Source organism: Triplophysa rosa, linkage group LG12 (assembly GCF_024868665.1).
Source record: "Triplophysa rosa linkage group LG12, Trosa_1v2, whole genome shotgun sequence".
Lineage (NCBI taxonomy): Eukaryota > Metazoa > Chordata > Actinopteri > Cypriniformes > Nemacheilidae > Triplophysa > Triplophysa rosa.
In genome coordinates this window covers 1865111-1879209 of record NC_079901.1, presented here as the reverse complement: position 1 = coordinate 1879209, position 14099 = coordinate 1865111, and the positions used below count along the sequence as shown (strand labels likewise).

Genomic DNA, 14099 nt, shown 5'->3' with positions numbered 1-14099 from the left:
GTGGCTGGCGGATTATCGCTCACAGTAATCCTCATATCACCCTCGCTGCTTGCCGTAGCGGACGGCAGGGCCGTAGTCCTGCCGGCACGGAACAGGGAGCAAACGAGGTGGTGGCTGAGTCCCGTGGGAACACAGCCACCTGTGACGCAACGTCTGAATCGTCACTGCCCGCAGTGCGGGCAGGACGTATCCACAACGTCTGCCCCAGCGTACTGGAAGCAGGCATTGTGTCCGTCCCCCTCCTCGATGAGTGTGTTGCACCCATGAGAACAGCGGGACAAGCCACGCTGGAGAAACTTGCTCTTTTAGAAAAGGAAACTTGCTCGAACACCTCCGGAACTGCCGAGACGCCCAGGGGAGAGTCACTGCAGGAAGGGACCGTCCGCTGTCCACGTCGTAGATTCCAGCCGAAAGAATGATCACCAAGATCGTAGAGAAGCTCATCAGATGCGTAGGCTCTGAAGAACAAAAGGTGAATGAATGAGCATGCCGGCTTCCCTCTTATACCCGGACATCCGGGGAGGAGCCCGGCATTCAAATTTCATTCGCCAATTTTCATTGGCCTTTTCTAAATACTCAGAAGATGATAGGTTCTCAAGACAACCCCATTCTGTCGGTTCGACACAACGTCGAGAGACCGACAGAAAGGGAACCAACATTACTACAGTACATTATGGTGTACTAGAGTTGAGTTTCTCAATAACTAGCCGTGTCCTGCATTCATCACATCTCCATATCATTTGGTAAAGCAGAAGTATTGTTTTACATTATTGTCAGATCCAGTAACTCAACGATCTTCAGTGACGCATTTCTTACATCTGTGTGATGACAGTAAACTTTTCCTGTTAACTTTGATATTTGGAGGACTCTTTATAACACATTTACTTGAACTCAAAGAGTGCAGAGAGACATACAGTAACATCAGACGGCAGGGTATAATTACACACCACAGGGAAAAAGAAAGCACTTATTGTGAGTTAATGTTTCAGGAACTGCAGAGAGTGTTGTGTTTTATGAAGGCGTGCCTTCCTTGAGTGTGGACAAAACAAGCACAGTTCAACAGTGTTAGTATTCATTACAGCAACTCAGTGTGCTAACAGAACGTTGTGCTTGCTACTAAGAAGAGAATTGAGTATTGAGTATGAACATGTCACTCTAAATGCTAACGCTAGTGTTCAATGTGTAGTATTATTATTGCAAATTCTTTATGTATTTATTGGTTCTCATGATTGAAATTATTCCTTCCCTTTTGGCCCATGTAGTCATATTTTAACTTTTACTCGTTCTATGAAAACTGATTGCAATCCCACGGACAATTCAGATAGTATCTAATACAGATAGTATCTAACCACAGATAGAGGTTATAGCATGGTGCTAGCAACGCCAAGGTCATGGGTTCGACCCCAGGGATTGCACATACTCAGAAAGAAATATATAGTATCATGCAATGTAAGTCGCTTTGAATAAAAGCGTCTGCCATATGCGTAAATGTATCTCTAATGTACATTTTATGAAATATTTGCAAAAATACAAGAAAAATGTATTAAAAATACAGCATTTTTTCCTGTTTTTATGTCTCTACTTTTTGTTTCACAGTGGGGTTTTTTGTACAGCCACCTAAGCAAATTTAATAAGCAAAACAATTAAATGTAGCTAAACATTTCAAAAACTTGTAATTTTAGGTGGTTCTAAATAGCACAAAAAAGGGCTTTTCACACTTGAAATGGTTCACCCCAGGTTATTCTTAACCCCAGCTAAACAGAATCGTGGGTTATCTGTTTCCTGTTTCAAACTGCTTATAATTTACCAGTGGTTACGAGAAAACCATGGGTATTCATAACCTGATGTTTCACACTGTACATCACTAAACCCTGGGTTAAAATTATTTTGCATATTTGAAGCGTCAACAGTCATGATTGGATAAAAACTGTAGCATCAATAGCTAGATAAAGCAATGCGTGGTAGCTTTAAATAACTGACTACCTCGCCGTTTTAGCACCAAATGCTAATGTAACATTGCTATAGAAATGCAACGGAGCAGACCGATTAGGATCAACTGTTAAAATGGTATGACAATTAAAGAATAAGATTGCATATTAACAGCACATCTCAATCATAATTATTTGTGCATCAAAGCATTCAAGTGGATTATTCCTGAAATATTTATTTTCCTGAAAATAATTCCTGTATTATTTTGAAATTATTAGATTTAGGGGTTATTATCAGATAACAGATTAGGATATGCTACTGGACAAAGTTAGAAACACTTTACAAACCATGAGCAGAAAGTCCCCGTGAACCGGAAGTTGTGATCATTTTTACCTCCATATTCTGATACGAATAAATTTCGAATGAGTAAAAATTGTGTAAGTGGTTTGTTTTTTCACTGCAATTTGATTGGATGTATAAAAACAGCTGTTGCATTTTGAAATGGAACTGGGAGCAGACTGACAGTTGAAGGGGAGAAGTTAACGGATACATGTCTCGCATACGTCATTTAAGATGGATAGTCACTAGAGGGCGGAAGTGCATTTTCAGATTTTAACCAAAGATTATGAGGGCACATTCATTTTAAAAAGAGAATGACCCACATTTGTAAGATATTTTCAATAAACGCTGCAATATTGTCACGGGTGTGGAGGAAAGAACCCAATAGCAGGCAGGCAGTGGCAATGAAGGGGTTAACAAATGATTTATTAAACAAAACAAAGGAACAAAACAAAACACCCACGATGGGGAATAACTGAACTAAGGCAGGGAACAAACGGGATCACACTCGACAAGAACAATACAAAAACAACAAACTGATAACTCACTTACTTAGACTTGACTAGACAACACAGAGCACACTGTCACAACGTCATACACGAGGCACAAGCGGACACGCATACATCCAAACACAGTACACAGAACAGACGTAGTACAATCCACGAGCAACAAGACAAAGAAACATGAGGGTATATATAGGGATTGACAAACGAGGGATAACGACATGGGGCAGGTGTGGGACATTAAACACTCAGGGAAAGATAACGAGGAAACGAGAGGAATGGGGCCAATGACAAGACACTGGAGAGAATGTATATTATTGTCAAACGGACAACAATATGTTTCTCTCCACACATAACCAAAGACTTTGTCATGGCTCTGCTACAGGACCAAGAAAAACCTGACTAAGGAAGCAGAGCCATGACAAATATTTCATGAAAAAATAGGAATTTTAATTTTTTATTTCACTGGGACTTTAACTATTTTATTATCCTAATGTAGTTTTATCCACTGTTGTGTAGTTATATGTGATGGTTATTGAACACTTCCCCTTGATTTTAGAAAGTATATTTATGGTTTTGTACTGATTTTTGGATTGATGGAAAAAAGAGAGAGAGGAAATTTGATGGACCTAAGTGAGAAAAATACTTATACTACTAATATAATACTGATATAGTAAAACAGCATAATTTTGTGTAAGGATATTTATGGGTGTGTGAACATCTCTTCAACAACTTGAAATGCTTGAAATGCTCTTCATTAGATGAATGGCTCATAAATTGGCCACATGATGTTTTTCTTCCAATCTAAGGCCGTGCACATCTTTCAGTAAGGTCAGGTTTGCCATACTACAAAATCAATGAAATGACCTCATTAATACTGTACACAGTGAAACAAACGTGTGTATTTGGGGTGAAGGTATAAGCAGAAACTTAGTGAAAGTTTTATATGCTTTGTATGAATGAGCTGATTTTAAACTCAGCTGACCAGAGTCAGAAAGAATACATTTTTAAAACTCAAATTTTTAAACGTGCTTTATTGTCAACAAATTAGCAACAGCGAGCAGCAAACCTCAAAAGACCTGCAAAGCATATAGAAGGCCTTCACATAATATTAGCTAACATACACACATGTACAGTATAGCACTGAATGATATACTGTAGCACAGTGATGATACAGCCGACTCACCTGAAATACAGCATTGCTATTCTCCTCACGTACACACACACCTGCTCAGTTCAGTATGCTCTCTCGCACACAGACATAGTGTATGTTAAGACTATCTCTGTACAAACAACTGATATTCTCATGGAGGCCGCGTTTCAGTTTTATTATGCAGATAGGATTTAAATAATATGTTCAGCAACACCTTACGGTAAAAGAAATGATAGTCATGAGGTAACCATCAACAAGAATAACTTCCCAAAATCCCAAAGTAAACAGAAAGAATAAGAAACAAGAAAAGCCCCAGAAAAGTGCGCAACGAAACCAAGAGCTCACAGAAATTCTTCTGATAAGCAGGACAAACAAACTTAAAATAATTTTTCACTCAAAAATTGACGACTTTCTTCCACGAAACACAAAAGGAGAAAGTCTGACAACTTTTCCTTACAAAAGTTCACAGTGACCATGGTGACATCATCATCACGATGAATCATACAGCTCTGACTTCACTGATGAGAAATAAACCAAATGCCAATTTAAATATGCAGAATGGAAAATGAAACGGGAAAGCTAAGGAAGGGGAAATTTGTCCAAGTCACGTGCACTATTGTTATGGTGTCTTTTTGTCTTTTCTGGAGCGTGACCGCTGTGATCACACTTAATTGTGATTTTGTGAATATGCTGTAGAGCTTTGTGAGGGTTTGTTCATTTGTGTTACACAGGTTCGAAAAAGCGTGAAAAAGAACAGATGAACTATATTTGGAAGAACTCAGAGACGTAAGCAGCATGCGCCCATGCTTTACGCAGACACCAAAGGTGACATGTACAGTATAAAGTGTGCACTCACCCAGAAGAGCAGGTTGAAGAAAACCATCGCGTATCTCAGGGCCCTCACACAGCCCTCGGCCATCCTGCAGCGCCGCAGCTCTAGTAGGAAGATGAAGGACAGGTCCAGGTAAAACACCACATATTTTCTGCCCTGCGCTGTTGTGTAGCTGGCTTGAGCTTTTTTGGACCCTGGTGTTCGAAGGCCAAAGACAAACGGCGTGCTGTGGTATTCGTACTCCCCGCTGTAACGTTGAGGAGGCGAGCCTAACTTGCTGTCTAACGAAGGACTGCGGCGGTACGGCGTTTCATCTGTGCTCGAGCGACGCATTTTGGGATTGGGGGCGGGGGCCGGAGCCGGGACCCGGACCCCCAGGGGCCAAATGATCCCCACTTTGACGAGACTTCAACAACTTCAAAATCGGTACAAAATCGTTGTCTTTAAAACGTCACGTGTTCTTTTGCTGAAGAAACCTCAAAAGATATGATTGTCTTCGATCCACGGGACAAACGTTCGAAAACGAAGACATTTAAGGAATACATTTAATTTCCCAGTGACAGAAAGGTCCAACACAGGTCCGAACGCAATGTTTCATCGAAGTGACGTGCGGATTCAATAACTGCCACACTTGCATCAGTAATGCAATGCAATCCTTCGACACCTTCGCATCTGTGTGCAAGAGCTCCTGTGCCACTGAATAAAAACATTCGGTTGACACAATTTCAAACACACACTTGTCTGCACTATTGTTTTTGGCTTGGCCTTCTACAAATAAACACCTTGCACACCTGAATGGTTGCAGGCTGGTAAATTGAACACAGGCAATAATAAAGAGAAAGAAGAAATCCTATTTACTACTGTCGCTTAAAAAAACTCCAGATGAAAAATCCAGAAAAATCCAGATGACCGGCTAAAGTGATATGCCGCGCTGTTTATTGCACAGAGACATGCGCTGCTTGCCAAATCCAGACGCTTCTGGGCAACGCATGCAAAGAATGCATCAATGCCTCATCTGTCCCAAACCTGTCCCTCGTGCCAGAAACCGTGCACAGTCCACTTGCCTTTTACCCTGTGCGTCTGTTTCTTTCCAGCAAGGTGTGTTTTACGCTATCAATCCTCTTGTGCTGCGTTCATGATCCTCTGTTTCCAGGTATGAAGGCAAACAGCATCCACAGAAGGGATCCACACTGCCTGCTGCTGCTGCTGCCGTCTCTCGCTCCGATTATTCCTGCGTTCTTACACCCCCGCACTGCATGCAACACAGCCTCCTGCCTCCTCCTCTCCAGCAACTGTCGCACAGATCATTTAGACCCTGACCACGCCCCCTCGCGGCTCATCCAGTCATCTTTCCCCCTCTCTCCATCTTCCTTTAACACATTGTTTTATCCCTCACCTGCTTTCCTCCTTTCACTAGTTATTACAGCCGGATAATGCAGAACATCTCCTCTGCCAATTTGATCTTTCTCTCTCCTCCCCCACACCCCTCTCTTTATCTTCTCTTGCATCTGTTTGTATTCATAAGCTCTTGCGGTCTTTCAGCAGCATGTGTGTGGATGTGCTGTGTTAATCTCAATTACAGTAAATGTCAGTGTGTGGCCCTGTTGTGATAGCCTAGTATGATTCATGAAATGTTTCATAATTAAGGATCTTTTCAATGGACAGACTCAAAGAGCGATGTTTAAAGAGTTCCTTAAATACATCGAAGGCTCATCTTCTGCCTGAGTCTTTTATGCCCAGCTATTACTAATGTGCGTCAACCTCAATAATAGGAGTGGAACTGAATCTCAGTAGTCCTGCCTTCATTACCATGAGAACTGCTGCTCTCGCTCTCCCTCTCTCTGCCTCTCAGATCCGTTAATCCCCAATCGGTTCTTGTTTTATATTCCACACCTCTGCTGTCCAGTCAAACTAATCTACTGTGTACTAAGCATCCATTTTATTCCATTTACAAACACACAAGCAACCAAATTCATGCAAGTACAGGACTGTATATATCGAGTATATTTTTGACCTTACCAGACAGAAACAAATCGGATTGAGTGTGCTTAAAGGGGTATTTCACCCAAAAATTACTCATCCTCAAGTTGTTCCAAAATGTCTTTGTTTGGTTGCACAGAAAAAAAGGTATTTCTGGGGCACCGTTGACTACCATAGTAGAGAAAATGTTTTAGTTTGTTTTGTTAAACACGAAAGAAGATATTTTGAAGAATTTAGGAAAGAAAACAGTTCTGGGCCACCTTTTGCACTACCCCAGAAATCTCAGTTGCTAACATTCTTTTAAATATCTTTCTTTGTGTTCAACAGAACAAAGAAATATATACAGACTTGGAATTACTTGAGCTTGAGGCAATTTTCAGTATGTGAAGTAATCTTAGTTCAATCAAAAATCTACAGTGAATTCAGTGTCATTTATTGCTAAATGCTGGATACAGGTTGTTGTAGAAAGGGTCATTCTCTGGTGTTTTCATTCGCTGAAGTCCTCAGGAAATAACGAATAAACCCAAACTCTGATAATAATCTCTCTGGTAATGAGACTTAAGGCACGCTTATGTTTGATTATATATGAGATGTGCTTTGCAGATATCTTCAAAAATATGCACTATAGCTTCTTAAGTATTAATCAGAATATGAACATAGAATCTTGACAGTTCAGTGCTTTTATAAACTTTTGTTGACGTTTCAGCAGTTCTACAGACACATTTTGGGTCTTTAAAAATAAAAGCAATCACATTAAAAATAAATAGTTCTTTTTACCTCTTAGAAACTGGCACAAAAAAACATGGCACATACTGGTATTTGACTACTCACCTTATCAGATGACGTTGCAGATGTGATTCATTCACTTAAAATAAGCATCCGTCTTCATTCTGTGTTTCCATGATTTGCTGGAGCTCTGAGTAAGCATGTAGCTGAAGTGTATTTTCTCTCACTCAGGAGTGTGTGTTATATTCTCTCTGTGCGTTCTGGTCAGCCTCAGGGAGGGACTGCAACCAGGCATCTCAGGAATGCTTGAATGTTATTCTTAAAATTACAGTGGTGTTTTTTATTCTGTGTGGACCAAAAACAAATCTCTCTTTCAGACACTAAGACCCGGTTTCATAGACACCGCTTAGATTAAGCCAGGACTATGAATCAGTTGAATTAAGATATTTATGTCGCTTTTATAAAAATGCCTTAGAAGAATACATTACTGGTGTGCATCTCGAGACAAATCAATGTCACTGATATATTTTAAGATATTTCTGGGCAAGTTATATTCAGTTAAGACAGGGCAAACATTCATTTTAGTCTGGGACTAGCCTTAAGCCTTGTCTGTGAAACCGGGCCTAAATGTTTTATCTCTCTCAGTGTTTTCATCACTCCAGTAAGGTTATGGGAATATTTAAGTATGCTGTGAATTACAAAGGTGTGACGGAAAGGAAATTGTGAGGTGATGAGCAATTTTAGCAGTTGTTCATTGTTTTGATTAGCAATAGTGATGAGACTTTCTAATGCTTTGGAGCTATAAAGGGTTTCACTGTCTGGAAAGAGTTTAGACTAATAAATGGGGCCATCTACTGGTCAACATAAGGACAGCTGAAAATATATCCATTTATCTGTCATATTATGTAACAGGTGCAAAGTTCTTGTATTTGCTTAAAATAAAGCTTTGAAAACGTTTCTGTTTATTGAAATCAAATAAAACATTGGCCTAAAACTATTGGAAAAACTTAAACTAAACAAAAAATTTAAATGATGCCTCAGAAATAAACTGAAATAAGTTTAAGGAACTAAAATTATAATAATAAATAAAAACTAAAATAAACATAAACATAAGAAAATAAAAAATAAACAAAGAAAAAAATAATAATATATTGACAAAAGCATATAACAAAATTGCTAAAAAATTAACTAAATATATAACTAAAAAAAAGGCTAAAGGCTTAAAGTAGTAATAAAACTACAATAAAACTAAAAACATATTCTTATAAATAAACATATATGCATTATACTGTATATGCTACCCTCCGAGCAAAGCTATGTCCAATAAGCGTATTTTCTACATCTTTGACAATGTTGAGTTTATCAGCCTACTTTCAGTTTACACATGAAAATAAATTAAGCGAGACTCTGAAATAAATTAATTTAAATGATTTAAATGCAGTAAGATAGCAAAGCAACCATGAAATCAATGTTAAGATTTGATTTGTTATTGTTAATTGCATTAAATCAGTATGACTTTTTATTATTGTGATCAGTGTTTGCTTTAGTTGAGATCTTGGCTCTTTTATTTTAATGTTAAATTAGGTTTCTTTCAGCCATAACTATGTGGTAAAATTAGATCTGTCAATCGATTAAAAAAATAATCTGATTGATTAAATTTATTTTGTGATTAATCACACATAACATTAATGTTTTAAAATTAGTGCTGTCAATCGATTAAAAAAATTAATCGGATTAATCACACATTTTTTCTGTGATTAATCACAATTAATCACACACAACAATTATATTTTAAAATATACTTTTACATTTTAATAATTTCACATTTAATCTTCAAATTGATGTAGAAACAACATATTTCTTTAACAGCATCATTTTATGAAAGCTAACATTTTGATATTAGTATTGTAACTGATGTCTCTATTAAATTGATTATTTTAACATTAATTATAGCCATTCAACAGTATAATTGAGAGCTCATGTAGTAAATTGAAGGACACTTTACAGTCTTTAATGCTAAATTATAAAATTAAATGCAGAAGAATTCTCATTAAAGCTATAAAATCACATTGATTTCTTCTTTTATTTTGTTCTTTGATTAACATTAGTGACAGGAGTCACAGCAGCACGTTTAAGAACGCGGCCCCTTTAAGAGCTGTCTTAGTACGCAGATCTGACCGTCACCGCACTCCCATTTTCACAACTCTTTGCATTCATTTAAGATTTTATTTTACACTTTGAAGTCTGTGCTTAAGAAAATGCTAGACAAAACGGGCTTTCTGACATAATCTTGTGTGGTTTTATCCATTCAAGCACGAAAGAGAACTTAACACGTATGCGCTTCTGACAGAGATTCACCGACGCAGCCTTCAGCCCATGACTGTTTACACCAGACTGGACCTCGCGTTGCGTTTTGCCGCGTCCCACAGTTTAGAAGCTGTCTATCTTCATTGAACGCCTCAAAGCAACTGTTTCAAATCGCGCTTAAGTGGTTTAAAAGCCTGTACACGAATAAGAGCGTGATTACATAATGTAAAGCTAGACAAAGGATGTCAAAACAAACGGATGCTGCGTTAATTGCGATAAATATTTTCTCACGCGTTAATTTGAAAAAATTAATCGCATGCGTTAACGCGTTAACGTTGACAGCCCTATTTAAAATATACCTTTACATTCTAATAATTTCACATTTAATCTTCAAATTAATGTAGAAACAACAGATTTCTTTAACAAATCTCTCATTTTATGAAAGCCAACATTCTGATATTAGTACTGTAACTGATGTCTCTATTAAATTGATTATTTTTTTAACATTAATTATAGCCATTCAAAGTATAATTGGGAGCTATCATGCTTAACAGATAGGATATATACAGAAATTGAATAGAAGTTCTCAAACACTTAAACAGTCTTTAATGATAAATTGTAAATTAAATACAAAATTCTTATTAAAGCTACAAAACACATTGAATTCCTCTTTTATCGTAGGGGACATATGGCGCGAATACGTGCTTTTCTGTGTCTTTGTTGTGTTATAAGTTGCCCATGCATGTATTAGACACGTAAAATTGCAAAAAATAAAGTGTGCATTCTATCTAAAAGCGAAGGCTCAAATCCACAAATCCACGTCAGTTGGTGGTATGATTTGACTAAGACCGCCCAAATGTATAGGTGGGCGTAAGGTGGGCATGCCTATCAGTACAATTGAAGAGGAACCTGTTCCAAATATGGTAAGAGGCGTTACATTTCCGTCACACGCTTGCAGTATTCGACCAATTACTACGCACTGGTTAACTGGCCAATCATAGCACACCTCGCTTTTCAGAGCGATGAGCTTTGTAAAAAATCTGAGCACTTCAGAGAGGCGGGGCAAAGAGGAGATACAAACATGCACGGTATGTGGAAAATACAGCGCCTTAGAACCTTAAATCGTGTATACACATTGCATTACATCTATAACAAACGATAATATTCGTTTTAGCCGTGTCATTTGACCCCTTTAACATTCGTGACAGGAGTCACAGCAGTAGGTTTAAGAACGCGGCCCCTTTAAGAGCTGTATCTTTACGCAGATGACGCCACTCCCATTTTCACGTTGACGTCTGTGATTACGAAAAAGCTAGACAAAACGGGCTTTATGTCATAATCTTGTGTGGTTTTATTCATTCAAGCACGAAAGAGAACTTAATACTGGTGCGTTGTCTGACAGAGATTCACTGACGCAGATACATCAGACTGGACATCGCATTGCGTTTTGTCACGTCCCACAGCTAGAAGCTGTCTATCTTCACTGAATGCGTCAAAGCAACTGTTTCAAATTGCGCTTAAGTGGTTTAAAAGCCTGTACACGAATAAGAGCGTGATAATATAATGTAACCTAGACAAAGGATGACAAAACAAACGGATGCTGCGTTAAATATTTTTAACGAGTTAATCGGGGAAAAAATGCATGCGTTAACGCGGTAACGTTGACCGACCTAGTTAAAACACATTTGTTTTGGCAAAGGAAGTAATAATAGATGTTGACTTCTGAATGGTAATGTATACGTGTTGAAGTTGTATGAAACTCAACAATGGTGATAATCAACAAAGGAAGATTCATTCTGCAATGCATGCTGGGTATCAACCAGGGATGCGTGGTGACGTCAGACTCGAAACACCTTACAGGTCATAAATCCTGCCAAATCCATGTAAACAAATGTGACAGGAGCCACACTGTAATATCCTATTATACTTCAAAAAAAATTCAAAACATGTGTTTTCTGGTATTTTAGTCAGTTTTTATCACGTTGGTGTATATCCAAGTGTTCATTTTTTGAATAAGTTTGGATTTAGTTAGTTATAAGATTTAAAAAAAAAACAGTGTGGTAACATGATTTCTTCGTTTACGATTGAGTCATAAGGGGATATGGGCAGGGCCTTGATACTGCGCTGAACTTTGTGCTCACTACTACGCAGACTGGCTCCAATGACCATCCACTTTAGTTTACTACGATTCGCCCACCTCTTGTACAATGCCGCAATCATAATATTACTGATAATGGCGATAAGTAAAATTTTAAAGGAGTCATATGACACGGCTAAAACGAATATTATCGTTTGTTTTATATGTAATGAAATGTATTTTCCACATACCGTGCATGTTTGTATCTCCTCTTTGCCCCGCCTCTCTGAAACCTGCAGATTTTTTACAAAGCTCCGTACAAAACTAGCACAAAAAGCCATCTTTGCCTCCCAGACAGCGATAGCCCAATCACGAACGGGACCCGGCAAGAGAGTGAGGACGTAGGCCACCTTGGAGGCCTCCGAGGCATACCAGAGGGGCTGAAGAGCAAAGACTAAGGCACATTGCGAGAGAAAGGCTCTACAGGAGTTGGGATCACCATTGTAGATCGGCGGGTTGTTTGCATGAGGCTTGGTGTTAGACGAGTGGATCCCGGGATTAAGCTGGAGTTCGTCCATCCGAGACTGAAGCTGCGCCATCTGTGCATTGACCGCTCCCACCTTTCCCAAAACAGGCACCGGTGACCAGCAGATGTGAGAGGCAGTCCGGTGTGCTGATAGTTCGCAAAAACCCACCGAGGTGGGAAAACCCCAGACCCAAAGTCCACTTGAATAAATCCACTAGCAGTAAACTCCCGAAACGGGAATAAATCCACTTGGCAGTAAACTTTCGAAACAGGAATAAATCCATTTGGCAGTAAACTCTCGAAACAGGAATAAATCCATGTAACGCGCGCCTCTAGGCAAGGAAGGAAGGAGGCGGGAACCGGCGAACATTTAAACAAACTTTAATCGAAAATAAACAAACAATAACACGGAAGTAAAAGGCCGGCAGCCACCTCACGGTCGACTGCCGGCCACACAAACATAAATAAAACTTAACATGTCCTCTCTCATCAGCAGTCCTGTCGCTCGTCCTCTTATGCTCCCGAGCTCCCCCGTGAGGCATGTGGGACCGGTGCGCGTACAGCTGATACTCATTATCACTCACGCCACCGGCCCCGCCTTCCTGCCCCACGGCTCTCGTCCCGCCTTCCTCGCTACAATCCACTTGTCAGAAAACTCTCGAAACAGGAGGGACGGTCGCCGGGTAGACAACGGTAAAGAGAAGCAGACACCCAGGAGTGGACTAAACTCTGGAGACAAGACAGGACAAGGTGAGCTAAGAAGACAAAATAATTAGCATGACTAGACTAGGCAAGGCAAGACTAATTTTAGAGGTCAATTCAACAGGGTAAACACTCTAAAGGTCTGACACAGGACAAGTGAAAACATGCGGAATAAAAAGGGAGGAAAATTAAACAGAAGATAACGAACCAGCCGGGGCGAGGGAAAATAATGAGAAGACCCAGGTGAACCGAGAGAAATCGATGTAACCGATTAACAAGAGGGGCGGGGTGAAGCACGTGAACTCCGAGCACGTGCCGAGTTGTCAAAACAGCACCACGTGCCCAATACCACAAAGACAGAGGACAAGACAGACAATACAGAGAGTGCTAGACCCAAGACCCAACAAATATGTATATTAAACAATTCCATTTGAAATAATGTCAAATTGTAATTCAATTATCTTATTTTACATATCATAATATTGTGACCAGAGTGTTTGTACCTATAAATGCTATATTATTTTATATTAAATCACATTTAATTTTTAATTATATATTTTTTCAAGGTGTGTGATGACACTATGAATATATTTATAAAGCATGTTATAAAGCATTTATAAAAATGACAAATTTTGACATAAATCTAAAATTTCACTGCTAGGACTTAAAAGTGTCCGCAGTTGCAGAAACACCCTTTAACTGTTTAAAACCATTAATTTTTGTAAGAGGCATTTTGTTAAAAGCGACTCAAATATCCTAATTTATCTAAGGCATAGTCCTGGCTTAAGCTAAAACTTGTTTGTGAAACCGGGCCAAACTGTTTTTTTGATTGGCTTTATTAATCCTTTGCTGTCGAGCGTTCCAACAGTGGCGTCCTGGCATAGCACCCATTTATTCTTCTGGCCTTCCACATCAAGTGGTGCTAGCTGCAGAGCCAAGGGGGTGGGGCAAAGCTCCAGCTCCCCCTCACTGGAGCTAGTGGGCGGGGCTTGAGCTACTCCGGCTCCACCTCTGTGGACCTAGTC

General features: G+C 39.3%; 1 protein-coding gene across 2 annotated transcripts in view; it reads right to left on the bottom strand.

Annotated features, from left to right (window-relative positions):
* The window catches only part of tspan4a (tetraspanin 4a), a 50271-nt gene extending 42012 nt beyond the window's left edge, over nucleotides 1-8259 (bottom strand). The window contains exons 1-2 of one of the 2 annotated variants that reach the window (XM_057347830.1): nucleotides 7568-8259; nucleotides 4781-4860 (exon numbers count right to left, since the gene is read on the bottom strand). In XM_057347830.1, the coding sequence (XP_057203813.1) occupies nucleotides 4781-4843 (63 nt within the window). In that variant the 5' untranslated portion in view covers nucleotides 4844-4860; nucleotides 7568-8259. Of the gene's footprint in view, nucleotides 1-4780; nucleotides 6652-7567 lie in introns of those variants that run through there. The other variant, XM_057347829.1, reaches the window with a different exon arrangement.
* Nucleotides 8260-14099: the final 5840 nt, after the last annotated feature.